This window comes from Patagioenas fasciata, chromosome 2 (genome assembly GCF_037038585.1).
Source record: "Patagioenas fasciata isolate bPatFas1 chromosome 2, bPatFas1.hap1, whole genome shotgun sequence".
Taxonomy (NCBI): domain Eukaryota; kingdom Metazoa; phylum Chordata; class Aves; order Columbiformes; family Columbidae; genus Patagioenas; species Patagioenas fasciata.
This window is the reverse complement of record NC_092521.1, coordinates 36,904,065-36,926,549: the sequence shown is the minus strand read 5'-3', so window position 1 is coordinate 36,926,549 and position 22,485 is coordinate 36,904,065. Positions and strand designations below refer to the sequence as shown.

The 22,485-nt window shown below is 40.6% G+C and overlaps 1 protein-coding gene across 3 annotated transcripts in view; it reads left to right on the top strand.

The window, feature by feature from the left end:
• The first annotated feature begins 1,659 nt into the window (after positions 1-1,659).
• Positions 1,660-22,485, top strand: part of PREX2 (phosphatidylinositol-3,4,5-trisphosphate dependent Rac exchange factor 2) — a 171,867-nt gene continuing 151,041 nt past the window's right edge. For 2 of the 3 annotated variants that reach the window (XM_071804036.1, XM_065830621.2), the window contains exons 1-2: positions 1,660-1,822; positions 1,913-2,135. In XM_071804036.1, coding sequence (XP_071660137.1) covers positions 1,995-2,135 — 141 coding nt within the window. In that variant the 5' untranslated portion in view covers positions 1,660-1,822; positions 1,913-1,994. The remainder of the gene's footprint in view (positions 1,823-1,912; positions 2,136-22,485) is intronic. The other variant, XM_065830622.2, reaches the window with a different exon arrangement.

Here is a 22,485-nt window from a genome sequence, read left to right as displayed (position 1 = left end):
TTAAGGCATGTGGCTATGACTGCTGGAGAAAGGGCACCCACATGAATTCAGGAGTGAGAAAGCAAGAGTGTGGTGTTCTACTCCAGTGGTTTCAGATGCTTTTGCTGGTTATCACTTGAGAAAACTTCAGCATGGGGTTCAGTGGATCACCCTTTGTCTTTTCACCACGGCATCAGTCTTCTTGGTGCTAGTGCAAGCAAGTGTGAAGGACTTAATCTCCTCCATGGACTCACTGGTGAAGTCCACCTGAGAGGGTGAAAACGTTTTGAGCTCATCATCAGACATGCTGTCTATTTTAGACAGGTCTCCTATGAAAACAAGTTTCAATGATTGAATGGTGGTGTCTTTTCTGCCCCAGACTGTTTTCAACACATCAGCCCATTTGAACCAGATTTGGCAGGGGAGTAAGGTCCTTAAAAGCATGAAGTTCTGATTTTCATGAAAACCAGTGTCTGTTTTTGGAATGCCCATTGAGGACTAGTGTCCCACTGAAGAAAGAGCTACATTGGGGTCAGTATGCAAGTTTGCAGGCTAGTCTGCACATGCAGAAATGGCCAAGCAGGACACATGTAGTGGAGCCAGTGCCAGCAACTGCTGCTTCTTGACTAGGTTTATACAAGGGACCGTGTGTGCTTAGGAACAGGAGGATGCAGGAAAGTAGGACACATTCAAAGAAACAGCCTTTTCTGTTTCTGCTCTTTGAGAATCATCTTGTGGGAGCTGTATTCTCTATTTCCCAAAAGGTGTCTGAGGCAAATAGCTAGATGATGTCTGGTTACCAGAACACGAGTATCTCTGCTTACTCTCTCCCAGTAAGGACTCTTCTTTCTGCCTCAGCTTGTACTGTGGCTGTAGAAGAGTTTTACACTCTGGTTTTCACTTTACTCCTCCTTCTTAGGATGTTGCAGGTTTAGAAAGATACTTTGATATGGAATCTTGAAGATCTGGATTTTCTTTCCAGTCACAGATTGAAGAGCTAGGCAGAGAAACCTGCAGCTTTCAACAGGGGTCTCAAAATACACATGGAAGTGCCCTGACGTATTTGAGTCTCCAAGAAATCGGTTCCTCCTGTATAAAGTAGCGATATACCTTTTTGCTAACTGTTTGAAAATGGTACTGAATTACTTTTTACTCTTTTAATGTATTGTGCAAATCTAAACTTCCAGTGCAGACAGGAAAACATTATAACCTGAGGATTTTACAGCACTTTGTTTCAATAAAGACTCCTCCCATCTCAGAGGAACTTCGCTGTACCTGTTGTAAAGTGTACTTTTTGTACCAGCTTAGCTCTGTTGGTTCAGAAGGGTATCGAAGCACATGTTTGTAAATACACATCAGTTACAATATACATTGTAGTATACATCTCGTGGGAAGGTGTGGAAAGGGTGGTTGAAATAGTTCTTTTGCTGATTAAACCAAAACAAAAACAACTGCTGATTCCCCGGCCAGCCAACTTGCTGGGACATTTTTATAATTCTTGTGCTCTGTTGTTGGAGATTTCCAATTAGCCTCAAACTGGAGCTCGCAGCTTGTGTGTGAAACAGGCAGCTGCTGGCACGCAATCCTCCCTGAAGTTGTTTCCTTTCCTTTTTCCTGAGATTTAGCAAAGGGGGGGAAGGGGTTGGAGTCACATGGATACAAAGCTTTTGATTAATGTCCAAGTCTGTGCTGCCGCGGAGGCTTTCCAACCTCTCAGCTAACAGGGCGAGCTGGGAACCAGTGACCGCTCGTTTCCTTCAGGCTGTGTCCCTTTCCTGACGGGAAAGCAGCGCGGACAGGGCTGGCTCCTCGCCTCCGGACCTCGGGCCGCTGCCGGAGCTGGGTGAGAAGGGGCTGAGGCTGCTGCGCCACTGGGGACCGGCCGCAGCCCGGCCCCGCTATGTAACTTAGCGAGGTCTTTTGTTGTCCGCAGCGCAGTGCCGGGGCGTTCGGGCAGCGCTGCCTGCAGCCGGGAAAGGCGCCGGGCTGGGAGCACCGCTCCCCATCGCTGCACCATGACCGAGGAAAGCAAAGGGGAAGGCAAGGGGGAAAGCGGGAAGGACTTGGAGAAGCAGCTTCGCCTGCGCGTCTGCGTCCTCAACGAGCTGCTCAAGACCGAGCGGGACTACGTGGGAACGCTGGAGTTTCTGGTGTCGGTGAGCGGAGCGGAGAGGGGGCCTCGCCTCGCCCCACGGCCCCGTGGGGCCGCGCTTGCCCCCGGGAAAGGCGGCGCCCACGGCGGGGAGCGGGCGGGCTGCGGCGGGACCCGCCACCGGGAGAGGCTTGTCTGCCCCCAGCTCTGCGGGGCGGCCGCTTGAAAGGGAGGGAGAGGAACAGGTTTTGAGATGGCTGGGGAGAGGGGTCGTGTGTTCCCCCAGCCCAGGTGCTCTCCTGGGAGAGCCTGATCTCACTTGTCCGGGCACGGAGGCTGAAGGGATAGTGTGTTTGGGTTAAGGTCTGCCGGAGGTGTGTGGGCTTGTGTTCATGGCAGGGCGCCGCAGCCCCCTTACTTGGGATAGTCCTTGAAGCAGAGCGGTGCGGGGGGTGAGGAGGAGGCCGGAGGGGGTGCTGGAGTGTAGCAGCTGCTTGGCATTAAAGCCACATGTGGCATTCCCTCCTGTCTTGTGATGCAGGGTCAGCTGGGAAGGTAGCGCGTTCTGGTGAGAGCTGAGTTGCAGCAGTTTTAGCATCTTTCTACATCTGTCTGTCACTGTTGATAGGATTATTTGTGCCAGGTAATACTCTAGTCAGAAAGGCAGGAGTTTTCACTCTCTCAAAAAAACGAAGTCACATAGTATTACATAAATGTTGGCAGGGATTCATTTGTGCATGGTCGTGGTGGCATCCCTTTAGGACCCTGTTGAGATAAGTATGTCTAAATCAGCTGCTTAAGTTTGAGAAAGGTTTCACAGTAGCCCACTCAAACTTTTCTCTCCCCTGTCCCACTGAAGAGGGGGAATCCTTCAAACTGCAAACTTCCTGCTTTGCTGCCTTGAGATCTGTGAACTTTCTGCTTATCATCATGAAAGAGGACATTCTCAACTTGGCTGTGACAGGGAGAATAAAAGCACAGACACTGAAGTGAAATAAGATCTACAGAGTAGCTTATTTTCTCCATATGTTTGTCCTCAGCAGAACCATGAAAATGGTCCAATGTGTTTTCTGTTTAAAAAAAAAAAAAAGTTTTAACATGTACATTTGAGAAAGTGGCCACGCGATTATGTTTCACTTGCTTCCATTTAACGATCAGATTTTACCACTTGTAGAAAAATATCTATCCTAAGGGAATGCTCTTCAATATTTTACGTTAAGCCCCAAGTTTGGTGTATGTCAGAGTCTTAGATAATTTCAGAAAATTCAAAGATTTGTAATATCTTTAATTTTGGACTCAACAGTTTAAGGCATAACAGATATTGGTGTTCAAGCAGTAAGTGCTCAGCTCCTTCTGAAGAGCAGTCTCTGTACATATTGAAATTGCATCCATATACTGAATTTAGTGATAAGTCGTTTTGTCGTTTGGATCAAGGTGATCTAAATAATGTGGAGAAAGGGAGGAGGGCTGGAGTTAAATACCTGGTTCTACGTGAACTTTTGCATATTCATGGTTGTGAACAGGGTTCAAGTGATGGTTCAGAGATGTCAATCCTTCCCAGGGAAATGTGATGCATTTTAACTGTACCTCAGCCTTGGTTTGAGGAAACAGCTCCTGAGCTTGCTTTTGGTCTGCCCACTCGGACTGCTGTTGAGAGCAGCCGTGGTGGTGGATTTCTGAGGGCCACTGGACTAGGGCCAGTACAGACACCATTGTATTTATTTTACATAAGCCATTAAAGCCATCATTGGACTTTTTCTTATGGTTACTTCTTGATCCGGAGGCTAGATCCTCCCATTTAGGCGTCCTAGGCTTATGGTTCCCTTTCTTAAAACCATTGTCAGACCTAGGACTAGCTCTTCTGAGAAACAAACACTGTCCCAGGTTATTTTGAGTCACCTCATGAGGTGGTCTTGGACACAGAGTCTGGGTTCCTTTAGGTTATCTGTGAACTGGAAGGTTTTCTGTAGGAGCACATCCGGCTGCTAATGAGTGTGCAGTTCCTAGGAGTAGAGTAGAGCTACTCTGAAGTGACCCCCCCACCCACAACAGTGTGGGCTCCTAGGATTGACTGTTTCTCTGCCCAACCCCTATCCTGTTTTCCAGGACATCTTGTTAAAGTAGAAGCAGCCTGAGGGGTTGAAGTTCCAATGAAAGTTAAGAGTTAGGCTTCCAGGTTGCCTCAACACCATCAGTGGAGCCCATTGCGGTAGAAACTGTGTTTCATTTATGACTGAGAAGCTGAAGCCGTTTATAGTCTTCCTAACAGTTCATACGGAGCACCTGCAGTTTCACTGTAGTAGGTAATAGGGACAGAGTATTCACTTTTCTAAGTGAAAAAAACCCTCTGGTTTCAGGGTATTTCTTCTGTGGGGTTACAGAATGTAATCTTTTATGATGTGTATGCTTCACATGTAAAATTACATTAGCACTTGTATAGTAGTGGTGGTCAAGAGAGTGAACTCTTCACTGATTTGGACTGCAGTTTCCACTTTGTGGAAATTTACATGCCCCGTTGAGGAGGCATGTAAATTAAGGAACAGAAAAATTATTCAGTTTCCTTGAATCAGTTGTTCTTGTGTGGGAAAGTGGGATTTGTGTGGAAGCATGATGTTCATCATGCACATAATTTTCCCGAGTACTTTGTAAGATCTTGTGAAGTGAATTGATAACATGCATGACCCCTTTGTCTGAGGAAAAGTTCCATGGTCGCAGTGGGCAGTATGTAGCACAGACAGGAGTGGAAGTGAAGTGTAACCCTGATTTACATGAGTGATGGGAGAAGGAGACCCCTGTTGCTGATACAGTCACCTTGGGGAAATGGGGCTTTGCCAGGTACAGCTTGGGGCCTCCTGGACAATCAAGAGGTCATGATGAGGAAGTGACTTTGCTGGTGTCTGTCAACAGGGGAAATGCTTTGGTTTCCCTGCACTGGAAACATGTATGTTATATGTTAGGTGTATTCGGATTCTTCACTTTATATTGGAATTAAAGAGCATCTCACTGAGGACAGATTTCTGGTTGGTTATTTAAAGTAGTTTTGTTCCTCTACTCTGTGATTCGTCATCATCCAGTTACTGTCAGTGTGGAAAGCAGTTTGGTTTGTGTTTTCTGTCAAAAGTCTACAAGGCTTTAAATGCAAAGCAGAAGATTTAATATATTATTTATTTTATTAGGTGGATGTAGCTGAGTAGTTAGCCCACATGAAGTTCGTTAACCTCTTCTTTTTGACTTTAGGCCATGTAAATAACAGTGTATTGTTTTTAATCTGCGCTCATCACTTATCAAATCTGAGTGGAAAGGTCTGGTTGTATTAATATTATTCTTTCGGATCTCTTGAAACTTCAGTAATAAACTATAGTTGCACAGTATGTTGAGACATCAGTAATAGTGAGCCATAACAACTTTGGGCCCGTTTGATTGAGGTATGTAAACAGATGTGAGGTGGATAAACTTGAATCCACCACTGGTCACAGCAATGCTGGAGGGAGGAGCCGTGCACAGGAAATTATGGAGAAAGGTTTAAACTTTTCCTTCAGACATTTCACCATAACATTTGGAGTGTCATTGCAACACCAGAGCTTTTCTTGTTGGCATTTAACATTTCTTAAAAGAAAGAAACATTATGAAGGAGGAATTTACCCAAGGTGCTAAAATGTCTTTGAAAACTGTGTATACAGATGGAGTTTATAATGAGTTGCAATATGAGGTTTCTGTTATAAACTGTTGATACTTTACTGGCCAAATTAGCAACTGGGATTTTTCTGCTGCTGAGTGAGCTCTCTGGTGATCGTATCATCTTCCTATGGCAAAATCTTTGTCTTCCAATAGAAGAGAAGCTGTACTTGCAGGGATAAAGGAGAATCTTGAGAATTTATTTATTTATTTATTAACCAAAATGCACTTTCTGGAGAAAAAGCAACAATTAGTGGATACTCTGTCTAAAATAATTACGTTATCCAACTGAATAATTAATATTGCCTTGACTGTTCATGGTAAAGATGCTTTTAAAAAACATTTTGTGACTTTATAAATATGTGCCCGATCTATTTAATTCTTTACAGCAAATGAGTGTTTGTATTTAATATGCTCTGTGTAAACATAATGAACATTTCCTACTTTGCTCTATAAACACTGTTAGCTAACTAGAGTAAAACTACACAAACTTTTCCAAGATTCTCATTGGTCCATGATTTTATGCTGGATAATATACTTGACTTTTTAATAAATGTTTAAAAAAATAAGTTTTGTTTAATTCATTCCATAAATCAGGATGTTCACCTGAACCCTCAACATAACAGTAGTAAAGAGACCAGTAAAACTGAAGGTAAAAGTTGCTGAGAAATTAACAAGTATTTAATAGTAAAGATTTGCTAAGAAGTGAGTGGCTTAATTTGTCACGTTGTAACTTAGGGTAAGGCTTAATTTTTATGGTTGTGCTTTATGCTGACTGGCCAGTAAAGGTAAACCAGACTATGAAAAACTTTCAGAATGTAGGTACGCTGCAGGGAAATAGGCTAGGCACAACAGTAGGTAAATTTATCTTTTTTTTTCCTTTTTCTGGGGGGGGGGGGGGGGGAGGAAATTTTATTTCGGAATACAATTGGAAATTTAATAGATCTGCTACACTTGGTACTTCAGGGGGTATCCATGGAAGTAGAGTTTATTTTTCTATGACAGGGATTGTTTTTCTGGTGCTGTTTCGTGTTCTGACAAATTTGACGTTGATGGGAATAGAAGCAGGTGTTAGCACTTGTGTAAGCCTTCCAAAACCCCATGGCCTCAGCTGGGGTGACTGGTTAGATCCTTAAGCAGCTGGGGAGGAGAAAAAAAGCTAGGTTATTATGTAGACTGTAGTGTGATTTGCAGAGTCTTGTCTGTGAATATATATATACGTTTCTGCCACTTAACTCTCAAATCTGAGTTTAATTCTATTAGATCCTACTGCACTATCTTCTGCCCTCTCTTCTGCTTACACTGGAGTGCAACAAGGGTTAGTTTCCTTTAAATGTGTGGCTTGTTAAGGGAAGCCGAATCCTTGCTTTTCAGTGGGCATAAAGAGATTGTTGTTTATAAGTTTTGTTGCCCAGCTTCCTCAGAGGCTATGTGGCTCCTCAGGATTGGGATTTCCCTGCCGCGCTGAGCCTTTCCTCTCTCCTGGCTCAATAGATATTTCTCTGATTGTTGAGCAACCTAATTAGTTGGACGAGTGATTAATAGTAATTGAGACTCCAGGTAAACTTTAGTCAAATTCAGTGTTACTAACCCTGACCACCAATAAAGTATTTGTGTCCTGAATTGAAACTCCTCAAATGGTTATGTCAGATGATGAAATTAGGTGTTGGACCTTTCACAAAAGAGCCACTTTTAAATTACCTTTTATGGCTGTAGTTTGATACAGTAACATGTGTGTGTATATATCATAAAATCATAGAATATCTCAAGTTGGACTGTATCCGTAAGCATCATTGAGTCCAACTCCCTAAATATGTATCTCAATTACAGTAATGATTGGTGACTTCATAGTGGTTTGCATAATTACATTTATATTTTATTAAAGGGATTTAAATGAATGGAAGGGAAGGGTTTTAGCTGGCTGCATTTTTTGATAAGGTTATGTGATTTCCTTTCTTTCAGGAAAAGAAAAACAACATTCTATGGCTGCTTCATCAGAAAAAGTCAAAAGGAAGTGCAAACACAATTACCATAGAAAGTCAATATCTTTTCCATTCACTTCCATTCTCTGCTGTTTTTAACCTGCTTAAGCATTACAAAAAAACGTGAATGTGGTATTCTATTTTTCTTTGACTTTATCAAAGTAAAGGTAACTGCTTAAAAGCTGTTTATTTCTTTATAAGCCCCGCCCCCAAGTCTGAACACTTGCTTTATGGACTGGATTAGCAAGAAAGCTCATTCGCATCTCTACTAACTAGAACACAGAGTTCATGCAAGATATGGGGGTGGCCAAAAGCAGAATATTTCAGAAGAATTTTCAAGCACAGTCTTATCTTATATGGATGTGTAGGGTCTTATGCTTCTAATGGATTTTCTCTTATGCTCTCAGATGCACTTAGACTATATTGTGAAAAGCTACTCTTTAAGAAGAAGGTGGTTTGTTTAGCTGGTCAGTGAAAAGTCTAAATACTGAAAGGAGAAATCTTTGTCTCATACCATTTAAGAAACTTCTGTTCCTAAGACTTATTATAGACTAAGACATGCTGAAGGCCATGATATGCTTAAGGGTGTTGTACAACTTCTTGATTGTGATTCATCATATTTGCAGTGTTCCAGGTGTTCCTTTGCCCTGCCTTATGGCTCAGTCTTAACTCTCCTGCCACATATATTTCACAAGTTCATAGTGTGAGATGCTGATTTAGAATAGTCTATTTAGAGGGGACCATCAGTCAATACATCCAGACATGGAGACTAACACTGTTGAGTAGTATGTTGTTTGCAGTAATTTCAGATATTTATGGAGGCATATTTTTCATCCCTCTTCCATAGTATTTTTTGTCACCATTCTAAAACACCAAGTGCTTTGAAATTATGCATTCCAGGGTTGGTTTTTATTTTTTTGGTAGGGCTAGCAGGAAGAACAATTTTGTCAAAGAAGATCAAGTCTAAGTTAGTAACAGTATTACACTATAGGAGGAACTGAGAAGTTCTTCACATTGGAAACCAAAAGGAACTGTATTTTGGCCAAAATAAATTAAAACTGGCTATAGTTGACCTAAGATACTGGTAGAGGCAACTTGCCAGTCTGTAGAAGGGTATAACCTTGCCTGAATGTTAAGTGTTTGTGCCCATGTTTGAAAGGAATTGGATTACCCAATAATTAGGCTCTACCTTTTAATACTAGTAACTTTGTGTACTTAAGAACTTACGTGTATTCTTTTTTAGGAATTAACTACTTTTGCTTTAATTCTAAACTATATGCATGTTGGTTCAGTTCTGTTTTGAACTGACTGGGATTATCATTCTCTTTGGTGAACAGATTGTGATTTGGTGTGGAACTCAAGATGGCTTAGGAACAAGCTATTTAGGAGGAAAATAAAGACATGCAAGAATGGAGATAGCAAAGTCAAAGCTCACCTGGCATTGAAATGAGGGATGTGAAGGGCAACAAAAATAACTTCATTAAGTACATGGGTAGTAAAGAGAAGGCTAAGCAAAATGTGTCCCTATCGCTCGGTGGGGCAGGGAGCCTGGTGAAAAGGGGACGTAGAAAAGGCTGAGGTACTCCATGCCTTTTCTCCTCGAGTTTTCACTGACAAGCGTTTTCTTTAGGCCTCTTGAAGCTTACTTGCAGATTTTGTGAGACTGTGTCATTGCCAACAGTGAATGAAAGCACAAAGTACTTAAGGCAGTTGGATATACGCAAGTATGAGATCAGATGGGATGCATGTGAGGAAGCTGGCCAGTGGCAATGTGAGGCCTGTCTGTCATCTTTGAATGGTTGTGGTTGTGGGAAGTTCCTGATGACTAGGAAAACACAGATGTCAAACTTAGCTTCAGGAGGTCAAGGAAAAGGATTTTCAGTCCTTTGAGAGGTGATGCAGTGAATCATCTTCAAAATCGTTGCCATGCAGCTGGTGGAAAAGAAAGTGATTGGAAGCCACCTCTGGGGATTTATCAAGGGTGAATCATGCCTCATCGACCTGTTTACCTCCTATAATGAGATGAGTGGCTCAGTGAACTTGGTGAGAGCTGTGGATATTGTTTGCCTTGATTTAACAAAAGCCTTTGACATGAGTCCTGCATCGTATCCTTAAATCCAGATCTCACCAATTTGGACTGAATAAATAGACAATAAGATGGATAGGAAACTGGTGAAACTGTTAGACTCAAGGGACAGCTGTCAACATTACAAAGTACAAGTGCTGGCCAGTTATCGGTGGTGTCCCTTAAGAACCAATTCTGTATCATGTCTTCAGTAATGATGGTGGAATAGGAAGCTGCACTTTCAGCAGTCGGAGGGATCTGAACAGGCTGCAGTACTCATCGTCCTTGTCAGCAGCATCGTGAAGTTTGGTGAAGGCAAACATGGAGTTCTGCACCTGGAATGGCATAATGCTGTGCACCAGGATGGGCTGGGGGCCGGGAAGCAGCTTTGCAGAAAGGGCTCTGGGAGTGGTAGTGGACAAGAACTGGAACATGAGTCAGCAGTGCACCCTTGCAGTGCAGAAAACAATCAGCATCCCAGGTTGTTTTGGTAAGGGTGTAACCAATAGATTAAGGGAAGTGTATTCCACAGTTGTGAGACCTTTGTGACTCAAATTTTGAGCTCCCTACTTCAGGAAATAAATTCAGCTACTGAAGCAAGTCTAGTGAAGGGTGAGCAGGGTGAGGAGGGACCTAGAACATATTACCTGCAAAGAGAGGCTGTCAGAACAAGGCTTCTTCAACCTTGAGGAGCCTCAGTGGAAATTTTTTGTTGTCTATAACTCTGCAGTGGATGGATATAGAGCACGTGGAGCCAGACTCCTCACAGAGGTGCACAGTGGAAGAAGGACAGGTACTGGAGAACAGGAAATTCCAACTCAGTCCATGAGGAAAAATATATTTTACTATGAGGATGGTCGAAAACTGGAACAAGTTGCCCAGAGGCTGTGGAATCTCTATATCTTGTTCAAAGCTCAGCTGGGCAAGACTGGGAAACCTGTTTAGTTGACACTGTTTCATTCAAGTGCTTGAGCTAGATGGCTTCTACAGATCCCTTCCAACTGCATGACACATCAATTTTTCAATTTACTGATGTGGGAGGAAAAGGTAGACTGTCTTGGAGTTTCAGCTCTTTAGGAGAACACATTTTCCAGGGTTGCACCTCTACTTTGTTTCCTCTGTCCTCTGAAATTGCCACGCAAATCGCCAGGCCATACTGTTCGGCAAACAAATATTCAACATCCAAGAGGAAACACAGATATACAGATTTTTTTTTTTTTTCCCCACTGTATTATATTTGGATAGGAAACATAATCTGGTGCTTTTGTAACATTTTCTATTTGGAGATCTCTCAGTGCCTTGCCGTAATTAATAAATCAAATTTGAGTAGTTCTACAATGGGAAATGTGGAGACAGATCTTGATTTTTGCATCTCAGTGGAAGTTTGTGACAGAGCCAGAAATATAATTTGATGTCTTGATTTTTAGTTCAGTACTCTGTCAACAAAGCAGTCCTTTCCCTTTAAATACAATTGATGCTAGAAGAATGGGTGTCTACTTAAAATGTCTGGGAAACTGCAAGGATAATTCTTCAAAGCCAGCTTCATTTTGTGCAAGAGTTTTTGCTCCTGTGATTCTCTCATAGACTGTCCACAGCTGAATTTATCTAGTTGTAGGGACAGAACTGAGGTTATTACGGGCTGACACTTACTTTACTTCCCATGCAACCTCCTGATTCTCCTTAGGGCTTTTGGCAGCCTGACTGCCAAGTCATCTGGCATACCTCATGAGCTCTCTATGCTTTTCAAGTTCAAGGCTGGAGAGCATTTTCATGGAGGAGAATGGGTAGCAGAAACAGCCAGAACTGAAGAATGGTAGAGAGAACAGTAATATGATGGGTGGCTTGCTTTATTTCAATGTCATTTGTGTGATGCAGGCCTCCTGAAAAATGGGCAATATTATGCTGAATGGAGCAGAGTAAATAATCCACTCCTTGACTTTCCTTGGGAAGTTTTATATGCATTCTTGCTTTAAAATGAAATCTGGCTGTACTTGCTGATACCTGCACCTGAAATTTGAATCCATTATATGTATTTATATGTTTGCTTTCTAAATACAGTTTTGCCTATTATAAAAGGTAGATCAAGTGACAGGTGAATTTACGTTAAATAAGATTTTTCTAATTTACCCTCTGTAATATCTCAGACTGTTTAAATTGAGTCATTCCTAGAGTGAGGGATAGATGTGTTCTCACATGTTGACCGAGCAATCCCAGTCTCCTTGTATCTAAATCAAACACGCTGTGATAGAGGAGCATCAGTGGAGACAGAGCGCTCTTAGATAAGTCTTGGATAATAACTTGGGTATCCGTGTTTAGGAACATATTGTAGGTGGTCTGCATAGGAATGTGGCAGTGTATTGGAGAGCCAAGTTGCTTGAGATGTGTGCATGGTGTCTTCTGTAATATTTAAAAGCGAGGTGTTGAGAGCTTCGTGAGGGCTATCAATCAATTGAAATAGCATGGTTTAGGCCAGAGCAATCAGCTGGCAGGCTGAATTTAAAAGGAGAAAGAAGCTGCCAACGTAGAGAATATCTAGACCAGGCAGGGCTATCCACGAGATTTATGCAGTTAATCCTCATTGTAGCTGATTAGGTATGAGCTGGGCCATGGGAAATGCTCTGTACCTGGGACTTCAGCCTCTTGGTAGATAATAAGGATGTTTTTATTCACATCACAAAAAGTAACTGAGAAAATACAAATAGGTAGTGGCTGGTCAGAGCTTATAGGCTGGACAGGTCTGTGTGGCTGAGGGACAGTGAGTAGTGTCATGTACTTGACAGCATGACAAACAAATCTGAAGGTAACACTTGGAATATATTTGTGGTTGTGACCTCTGAGTCCCCAGCTGAAATGGCTGGGCATATTTCAGGAACTGTAAGTCAGAAAGGCTAAACTGCAAGACAGTTTTCTCACTTGGGCTGGGATTGTTTTTATACGTGTTGTAAATGTCCATTTTTTTGAAAAGCCTAATTTCTTAGCCTTGCTAACTCGATGAAGCTGTGCTTACAGAAAACCTTCAGAGATGTATATCTTGGGGCTTGTGTACAAAGAGTTTGCTGGCAAGCCGTGCAGGGTGGGTTGGTAGCCAGGTATCTGTTTTGGAAAGATTACGTTGTGATGGGCACAAACTGATGAAGTAGACGAGATACTTTGAGACATATCCAGTGGCAGACCCTGAATTGTCTATATTTGTGTCCTCACTGCCCCTCACCCCAGAAAGCATGATAGTTTAAAACATGATGAATGTGTATCTAAAACAAAGCTGGTTTTTTGTTATTACTCAGCTAAAGAATTACAGATTGCAAACTAAATCAAATACTGATTACTAGGTAACACCATGAAAGTGGAGCAACCCCTGAAATAAGTCATTAGTTTGTATTTTCTTTACCAAAAGATACCATAAGAATCATCAACTTCCCATTATTTTCTTAGTGAAATAAGCTAAAAGTTCTAGATATAAAAGAAGAATGGTAAGCAAGATTTCTTTTCTCTGGCCCTTAATACACTTTCAGAATGTTCTTGGGTTCCTCTCTAAACTTAATTGGCCATGTTTTTAATCCCTACTGTGACATTTAAAAAAAAAAAAAAGAGTACTAAAAGCACAAAGCTATAAACTTGGAATGATGTACTGTATAACAAAAATTATTGATCTCTGGGATTCTATGAATTTATGTAACAAGACTGGAAAATCACTTTGTTTTATTGCGTAGTATGTGCTAAGTTACCTTACCCAAGGAATTAAAGCATATGGTGTATCCAGATGTGCCAAAGAAATAGCACATGACGGATGCTTTGAGACAACATCTCTGGATTCTGTAGTGTGAGTGCGGTGAAGGAGCTTTGCTTTAAGAGTCATGGAGGCATTTGAGACTTAAACAGATGCAGTGTATAAGATATTTAAAAAGATACCAACGCATTATAAGGTAGAGGCACGGGAAAGTGGCACATACCTATAGCGTTAGTATTTGATCAATTCTAAAATATTAATTGCTGATTAGTTCCTATTTATCCTTTTATTGTCTGGTGGGGAGTTACTTTGCAGGAGCCATCTAAAGCAGGAAGACAGTAAATACATCCTGATTCATAGAATGCATTTGTAAAAATGGCCACTGTAAATTTATAATGATAGCCGCTTCCTTCCTTCCAGTTCCTGCTGCGTTTTGTTCCTGAAAGCTTATAAAATACCAGTTTATCGTATACTACAAGCTAATTTTTAAGACCTAAAATGAGAGATGTTGCAATGAACCTGTGAATTGCTGTGATAGATTTAATAACAGGTCTATCACGGTAATATTTTTTTTTTGTAATGATGGTTAGTAGTATTACTTAAGGAGGGTGTGCTTGAGGCACCACTGGTTTGGGAGCTGTCTGTATTGGAGATTGTGCATGTAGGGCCTGAATGCAAACTAAGTAACTTCTGAGTTTTCCTACTGTATTTTTGTACAGTTTGTATTTTCTTGGAAACAGTGACTTCTGAATGTGCTTCCCACAGAATAATTCATTTTGCTCTTTTAAATGTCCTCCCTGAAAAATTCACGACGTACTTGTGTTACTACTTATTAAAAGTCAAAGTCTAATTATTCCTGTTATGAAACCCCTTTCATACTTCTGATCATTTTTCAAATGCCTTTGGGATGAATTTTTGTGGTGTCAGTATCATTGATCATCACCCTGTTTTGGTTCTTAATCTTTTGCACAACGGTTTTCCGAGGGTAAAAATTAACACCCCAATGTGTGTAAAAGATGTTTGAGGTACTGAATTATGGTTTTTATTGTACCAGAAGATGTTAAAGAATTCTACTTATCCTTCTTTTGCAAATTGTACTTAGCACCTTACTTAGACCCTGCTTTCCTCTCTTTGTTTACCTTTAAATACTGAAAGTGGTATTAGGTTGGTGCAAAAGTAATTGCATTTTTTGCATTGTTGAAATTTGCTGTTTGGTATTGGAATACATTCTTAAATAAATGTCGTTATGTTATACATCGTTTTAATGCACTTTTCTTTATGTTTTTGTGCTACCAATTACTTGCTGTTTATTTTATATTTATTTTAGACTCTGGAAATCATGTTAGACAAAAAGCAAATTCGAGCAGTTTTCTTAGTCGAGTTCAAAATGGGTTGTAAAGCAGTGGAGACAACTCGCAATCTCAACCATGTATTTGGCCCAGGAACTGCTGATGAATGTACAGTGTAATGGTGATTCAAGAAGTTTTGTGAAGGAGACGAGAACCTTGAAGAAGAGGAGCATAGTGGCCGGCCATCAGAAGTTGACAATGACCAACTGAGAGCAGTTGTTGAAGCTGATCCTCTTACAACCACATGAGAAGTTGCTGAAGAACTCAACGTCAACCATCCTATGGTCATTCAGCATTTGAAGCAAATTGGAAAGGTGAAGAAGCTTGATGAGTGGGTGCCTCATGAGCTGACCGAAAGTCAAAAAACTCATCATTTTGAAATCTCACCTTCTTCTACACAACAGTAAACCATTTCTCATTGGGATTATCATGTCCAATGAAAAGTGGATTTTATATGACAACCCGTGATGACCAGCTCAGTGGCTGTGCAGAGAAGAACCTTCAAATTGCTTCCCAAAGCCAAATGTGCACCAAAAAAAGAGTCATGGTCACTGTTTGGTGGTCTGCTGCTGATCTGATCCCCTACAGTTTTCTGAATCCTGGTGAAACCACGACATCTGAGAAGTACACTCAGCGAATCGATGAGATGCACCAAAATCTGCAGTGCCTGCACCTGGCGTTGGTCGAAGGAAAGGTCCCAATTCTTCTCCACGCCACCGCCCAGCTTCACGTTGCAGAACCAACACTGCAAAAGTTGAACGAATTGGGCTCTGAAGTTTAGCTTTATGTGCCATATTCACCTGACCACTCACCAACTGACTACCACTTCTTCAAGGATCTCGACAACTTTTTGCAGAGAAAACGCTTCCACAACCAGCAGGATGCAGGAAATACTTTCCAAGAGCTGGTCACATCCCAAAGCATGGATTTTTACAGGAATAAACAAACTTATTTCTTGTTGGCAAAAATGTGTTGATTGTAACAGTTCCTATTTTGATAAAGATGTGTTTGAACCTAGTTATAATGATTTAAAATTCACAGTCTGAAACTGCAATTACTTTTTCACCAACCAGTCTATTTTTAGAGGTTGGGGAAGATGCTTGAAGTATGAGTTGCAGCTGCTGTTTGCTCCTTCTAACCATTCTGTTTTTCAGCATGAAACAGCGTGTGGGGAAAAGGTGTGGAAAGAGTGCTTGGTGAAGGATGTCAGTAGTTAGCAACACTAATTACTATGAAGAATGAGAAGTGTGAGGTTTCTGGAGAAACTATGCTCTGGAAATAGGAGAGTGAGAATACTGGAAATGAAGAAAAAAATGCATGAACACGGTAGAAAAGGAAGAGGGAATGGTTACTGATTCTTTGAAAAATAAGAAAGCACACAAAAGACCCCTTTGAAACATGTCAAGTATGTGATGAGATTTCCTGGTATTGTATTTGTGTTAACAGGACAGGCACCACTGGCTTTTGCAGTGTTAAATTAGGTGCCACTTGTGGTCCCAGAAGTTAACTCTGTTGTTGGATGGTTGAAGTGAGTGTGGCTGCAATAAAGTGGTAGAAATGCAGTTTCTTAGGCATCTTCAAATGCAGTCAACTTGAGGTGTGAAAATACCATCTTTGCTTTTGGTTCTTGTGTGTTTATTTTCATTTGTTTTACAATAAAATAGTTTCAATAATTATCAAGAGAAAATTGAGAATTTTGTCATAAAGAGAGCAAAACATTAGCTGTCTTTAGCTGATCTCAAGCTTACCAGTAAAAGAGACCTCCGGGTTTTCAGGTGAACTGACTGATTTAACATTTTGAAAGTGATAGGTTTTAGATTGCCTCATAATGTTGGAAATATTTTTGGCAGATTTGAGATCTTCCTGTGGGTTAGAATTACATAGGAGACTTTTTAAATAGAAGGATATTTTCTGCTGTTTTTTCTAAGTAGGGAGGTCTGTTTTCTAGTAAGATGTTGGTTCTGTAGTTCAGTTACACAAGACAACACATAACTACCATTAATAATAATATTGCAATTAATGAATGGAAATTAAAAAAAATAATTGGATGTGTTTACAACATTTAAATATGTTGTAATATACCTGGAAGCATTATTTATGTGAGCAGGGGGAGGAGAGTGAAGACTTAATAGCAATAACTTTAATTTTTGTTTACTTTAAGGTTACTCCTCATTCATTTTCTCTTTGACACTGCGTGAGACTCTGTTTATTAAGAATAATGCCTGGAAGTTGGCAATTATATTCTCTATGAGTGTGTTAATTTCTTCCCATATGCTGTGAGGTTGTCCTCACAGGAAATAAAGGGACTTTTTCCCATGTTTAGCTATACTGAACTGTTACAATAGTCAGGCCAGACAGAAACAATGGGAAGGAAAGTTTCCTGTTTTCTGCAGATAGCGAAGAGGTGTTTGGCCCCAAGGAAGGTAAAGCTTTCTTCAGTCTGAGTGCACAAAGAACTGGTTTTCATTAACATGTGATGTTGCTGTCATCTCCATTGAAGACCCATGCTTTGTTCTCTTAAACTCTTCACAGGCATTTTACTGTCTGTTCTACCTGTCTTGATTACATTTCAGTATTTGCATTTAGAAATAGTAAATTACAACAGGAAAAGCTTAAAGTGGCTACCACAGGTGCTGTCAAATCTTAACCTTCTATGTAAGGGCTTTTTGAATCACTTTATAAATAGGTTTCTACTTCAGTATACTGTCATATACAGATGTATCTAGCCCACCGTTCCTAGCAGGTCTCCAGTTCTAATTCACACAGATCCCAAAATATTACATGGATTGTAAAGCCATGGTGGGTCATTACCAGACCTCATATATAAGTATAGTTGTTTATGACATTTTGTTAGAGAAACATTGCTAAAACAAATTTTAAGCCTTTCGTTTTCTCCCTTTATTTTATGTCCGTTTAATATTATATACATATTTTCTTCTCTGGAAGCTTGTCTTTTTTTTTTTTTTTTTCCCTTTTTAAAAAACAAAAAAAAGCTTGGTCCATGGACTTTAATAACATCTCATTTTAATTCAGGTCACATCTTTTGAATCCATGGAAAGAGTGTGTTATATTATAGTTTTTCTCTTTTTGATTAAAAGTGTACAATAAAATTGTTCAAAAAGCACTACAGACTAATGGTAACTAATCTACTTGAGCTTGAGAGCTAAAGGTAGTGCTTCAAAATATTTGAGGGTTGCAGCCAGTATTGGGAGAATATTCGCTGATAAATGGTGTAAGGAGGTTTCAAAATCCTTGTGAAATCCCGAGGTGATCCCTGTGGACGGGGGCGTCCATAGCAGCCATCAACCTGCCATTAGTCCTTACGCCTCTGGGTTTCTATAGCTGTATGTGCATAGGCTGTGTCCAGGGTATGGAGAGGGAAAAGTCAGCTTTCCATGTGAATCTGTTCATTCTAGGGGATGATTAATATCATGGGGAAAAAAAAAGGATAGTTAACATAAATGATGATGTAGCCTGATGGTATGTCCAGGCTAAAACAAAGGGCTGAGGAACCAGATTGCTGGCTGAATTTCAGATTATTTTTCAGATCTCCAGCGCTTCTGGTGCAGAGTGAAGGAGTTCGTCTGCCAGCGCTCGTGCTGCTCCCACCTGCTCACGTGGGGACAGGACTTGGGCAAAGCGCTTCATCTCAGCCTCTCTGTGTACCTGCACTTGATCATTTTATCGTTTTTGTAATGCCTTTTTAATGACCACTGTTCAGGACTTTGCCACCTGACCTTGGGAAATTGGATACTGCTGCTCTGATTTTTTAATTAAAAAACCTGTGTCAAGTTTTTCCCTCAATGAGAAAGAATGGCTTTGGTGGTAAGTACTTTGATAATGGAAGAACGAAAATATGTCTTGATTGCCCCTAATTTTCTGTAAACAAGCTTTTGCACAAAACCTTCTAAATTTGTATGCTCATACTTATGATTGTCCTGTTAATTGAAAATTACAGGAAAACAAACTTACCTTAAATTCTGGAGGGAGGTAGGGAACAGGCTGTTGGTCCCACTCTGTCTAATACCAGTTTTATTTTCAGGTTCTTTTTAGATAGAGGTGGACAAAGCAATGCTAAATCAGAATAATAAAGGAGTTATGGTTTTGTAATATTAAGATGTATATATGTAGATATGGATGGACATCTGTCCTAAACCTGAGGCATCTACTAGAGATGCCTATTTTAAGAGTTGTTTATCTGGTAGTTAGTGGGGGAGAAGAAAATACTTCAAGGACTGATTCAAAGCACCCTTGTTAGGAGGCTTTTTGTCTCTTTTTCCCTCAGTTACCGTATTAAGTCAAATACCCTTCCTAAATGCTGGCCAATAGATTTTTTCCTTTTGTGATCCCTTTATTGATACTACATTGACAGCCAAGATTTCCATCAGATTTGTCTATAAATTTCCAGCTGTAGATTTCCCTTGAAAACTGTTCTTATGCTGGAAGGAATTCCTTTATACATATTCCATTTTTTTTTGCTTTCAGTCTTTTCTGTCTGTCCCTAATGTGGATAAAAGATGACAGTTTTTGTCACCTCTCTTTGGTAACCACAAAAATGAATTTGTTGAGTGACCATGAATAAAATATTTAAGTTTCCAGAAGTGCACTTAATGTCTGTGTTTCTAAAGACTTTTACAGGAGCTACTGTATGTACTTGTAGCTCAAAAAAACTCTAAGAAGTTAACATTATCCTGAAACTCTAGTGTAATAATGGAAGTGCTTTGTCTTAGTTTAAATAAATATTTACTTTGAAAGTCCAAATTTACATTAGCCAAAAAGACTGTTAATGCGTATTGTAGATTGTGTATTCTGATAGTGGTGCTGGATAACACATAATGGATAAGCATTCTCAAAATGCCATGGTTATTCTGAGGTTTGCTTGTTATTTATGGTACATTCAGGCTTTCATTATTTGGAAGAGCTGGAACTCAAACCATGCTGTTCCAGTCAGCGGTGCCACTTCTGGCTGCGGGTGGGTATTCTGATGACTGCCATCTGCAGTCAATGCTGAATGAAATACGGGGAGGACCAGAGACAGAGACTGAATGCTACAGCAACCATGAGCCCTGCCAATAATGAGTTGCGAAAGGAGAGACTTGAGAGTCTGGAATTTTATTTTCTTAGCTCAGACATTTTGATAATTACGGGTAACTTTAATTTTGAATGTCCACCGATGAACACTGGAAGCTTTTTACGGATCTCCACGATTTGGTTAGGGGAACAGTATGAAGGGTAAATTTAGCTGTCTCCTAGTGGTGTGTCTGAAATACTGAACCTCTGGCTACTTTTGTGTAAGGTAGACTGGCCTGCTGTAGTGCAAGAAAACATGATGAGGGCAGATGATTTGCTGTCCTGTTGAACAGGATCACCGGTATGAGAGAGTAGCCATTGATACTGCTGGGGGAAAGAGCAGCGGGCTTTGGGAACCTCACTGAGAGAACTGTTCTAGAAATGGATAAAGGAGAGGACTGGTTAATTCAAAGGTAGTGCACGGAAAACATAACAATGGGATGAGAGAAGATACACTTCAGGTATTAACAGTTTATGAACTGGTGCCTTTCAGTGATATGTATGTGCTCGAGATTAGCAAAAGGTAACTAGATAGTGCTTTATTCATTTATTTTTTTTAAATGATCTCATGTAGTATTTAAAGTTTTTAAGGTGAAAAGAGGTATTTAAACTTTTTTTCATATTTTAATAATTTTAAAGTATAGAGAAAATATGATGGTACTGACTTCCTACAGCACACTGAGTGTTAACTTCATTCTGCATGTATTTAAGCACTTGGCAAAAATGAAAGGCATATCTTTATTGTTCTATGGCCAAGTCAGTAAAGCACGCTACATTTGCTTTTAATAAAAAGATAAGATGCAAGAATAGAGTTCTGCATGCGTTTGGTCAGGAAACCGGCACCTTGATATTTTGTAGAACTTTATTAAACATGGAGGAGAGGGAGGCACATGGAGGATGGGATGGGGTTATTTTCCTAATATTGGAGAATTGGCTTTTACTCTTGTGTGCGGATCCAGTCAGTTCAACCAAGTGAAAAGCTCTGAAGTGCGTGGTGGAGGCTAATTAGAAGCCTGCACTGTCGCTGCCCACAGAATCTGTTTGCACTCGGTGTTCTTGGCGTCTTGCACACCACTGCACTGATTTCACTCTTCATCTGCCGTCTCTCTACCGCCACTGAGCCTATACCAGTCCAGAGACACTGGCCTGAGCAGGATTTTCCAAGCAGTTATGTCTCTGATAGCCTGGACCTTTTCAGTACCAAACCTTAAAGCTGAGTTGTGAAAGACTCTGTGCCTCTTCTCCCACTCAATGAATGTGTCGATTAATGCAGGATCAGGGAGAAGGAGCACAACAGGAGAGATCAACAGAATTATGAGCTGGGAGTGGAAATGGTAAGCAAGGCAAGACAGGCAGGAAAAGCTAAAAACTGTAAGTAGAAATTAATACGTAAGAACACTTGAGTGCACTCTGCATAGAGAACTTGGACTGAAAAGCTGGGTTCCTAAGTCTTCCTGCTTGTTCCTTGGCTGTTTAGAAATGGTTGTGAAACACTAGGAAAGTGGAGCTTCTTGCTCTGGGAAACTCTGAGGATTACATAATGTATTATTATTACCGGTTAGTCTGCTGAAGCAGTAGAGACTTCTGCTCCGAATGTAAAGGCTAATGACTTATGCAGAGGTATGTATCAGTTTACATGGCAGAACATATGTTTTTCAGCTTAGAAATACTCAAACAATTAGTAGATGTTAACATACTTCACTGCTCACGTCAAGTGAGTTGGACAGAGAGGAGCAGAACATGATCAGTCTTCGTTGCAGTGCCGGTGATTGATGTCAGTTGAAGTTCTGTGAACCCTGTTGCTCTTCCTCTTGGTTGTTTTCACTGTCATTGTATGAACAACCTTTTTTTTAATATATATATATATAGATATAGATATATAGGATCAAGTTGATGTTGTAGATAAAGACATAATTTTTGCAACAGTGTTACGACATTGGGTACAACTAGGCCAGTCCCTACTCTTTCGGTTAGCCAAAAAATTAATCCTGACTCTACTTCCTGCCACAATCATATCTTTGCTTGACCAATCCCAATTTTTTGCAACAGCCAGGGAATATGTTTCATTGAGGATCTGTCATGTGACATGGCATGGGAGTGATGACAGTAGAAGTCCATTGTTTTTACAGTGAATCCTCTGGTATGAAATCTTCCTCTGAAGACAGCTTTTGAGTCCGGTCTCTCAACTTCTGACCAAGTATAATACTACCTCATGCTTCACCAGCAGTTTTGGTGTCTGGTGTATCTTTGACTAGGGGACAAAGAGATGCAAAATGTGTTGGATGAAGAGAGGTGCTGAGGAAGCTGCCTCTGGACTATTACTGGTCCTGTGCTTGGAGAAAGTTTCTCGTGTGTGGTGGAGATAAGTGCCTCGCGCTGGAAGCCACAAGCTTCCTTAGCAGTTTGGAATTCATCTGTTGTGGTCTTCGCATATTGCTGTAGGTTACTTGAGATGCAGTAAAGTATACTTTTTTTAGTAAAATGAGCTACTTTTCAAAGCAGTTTAGCAAAGTACAAGTGTTCATTGATGAAAAATGCAAAAGCCC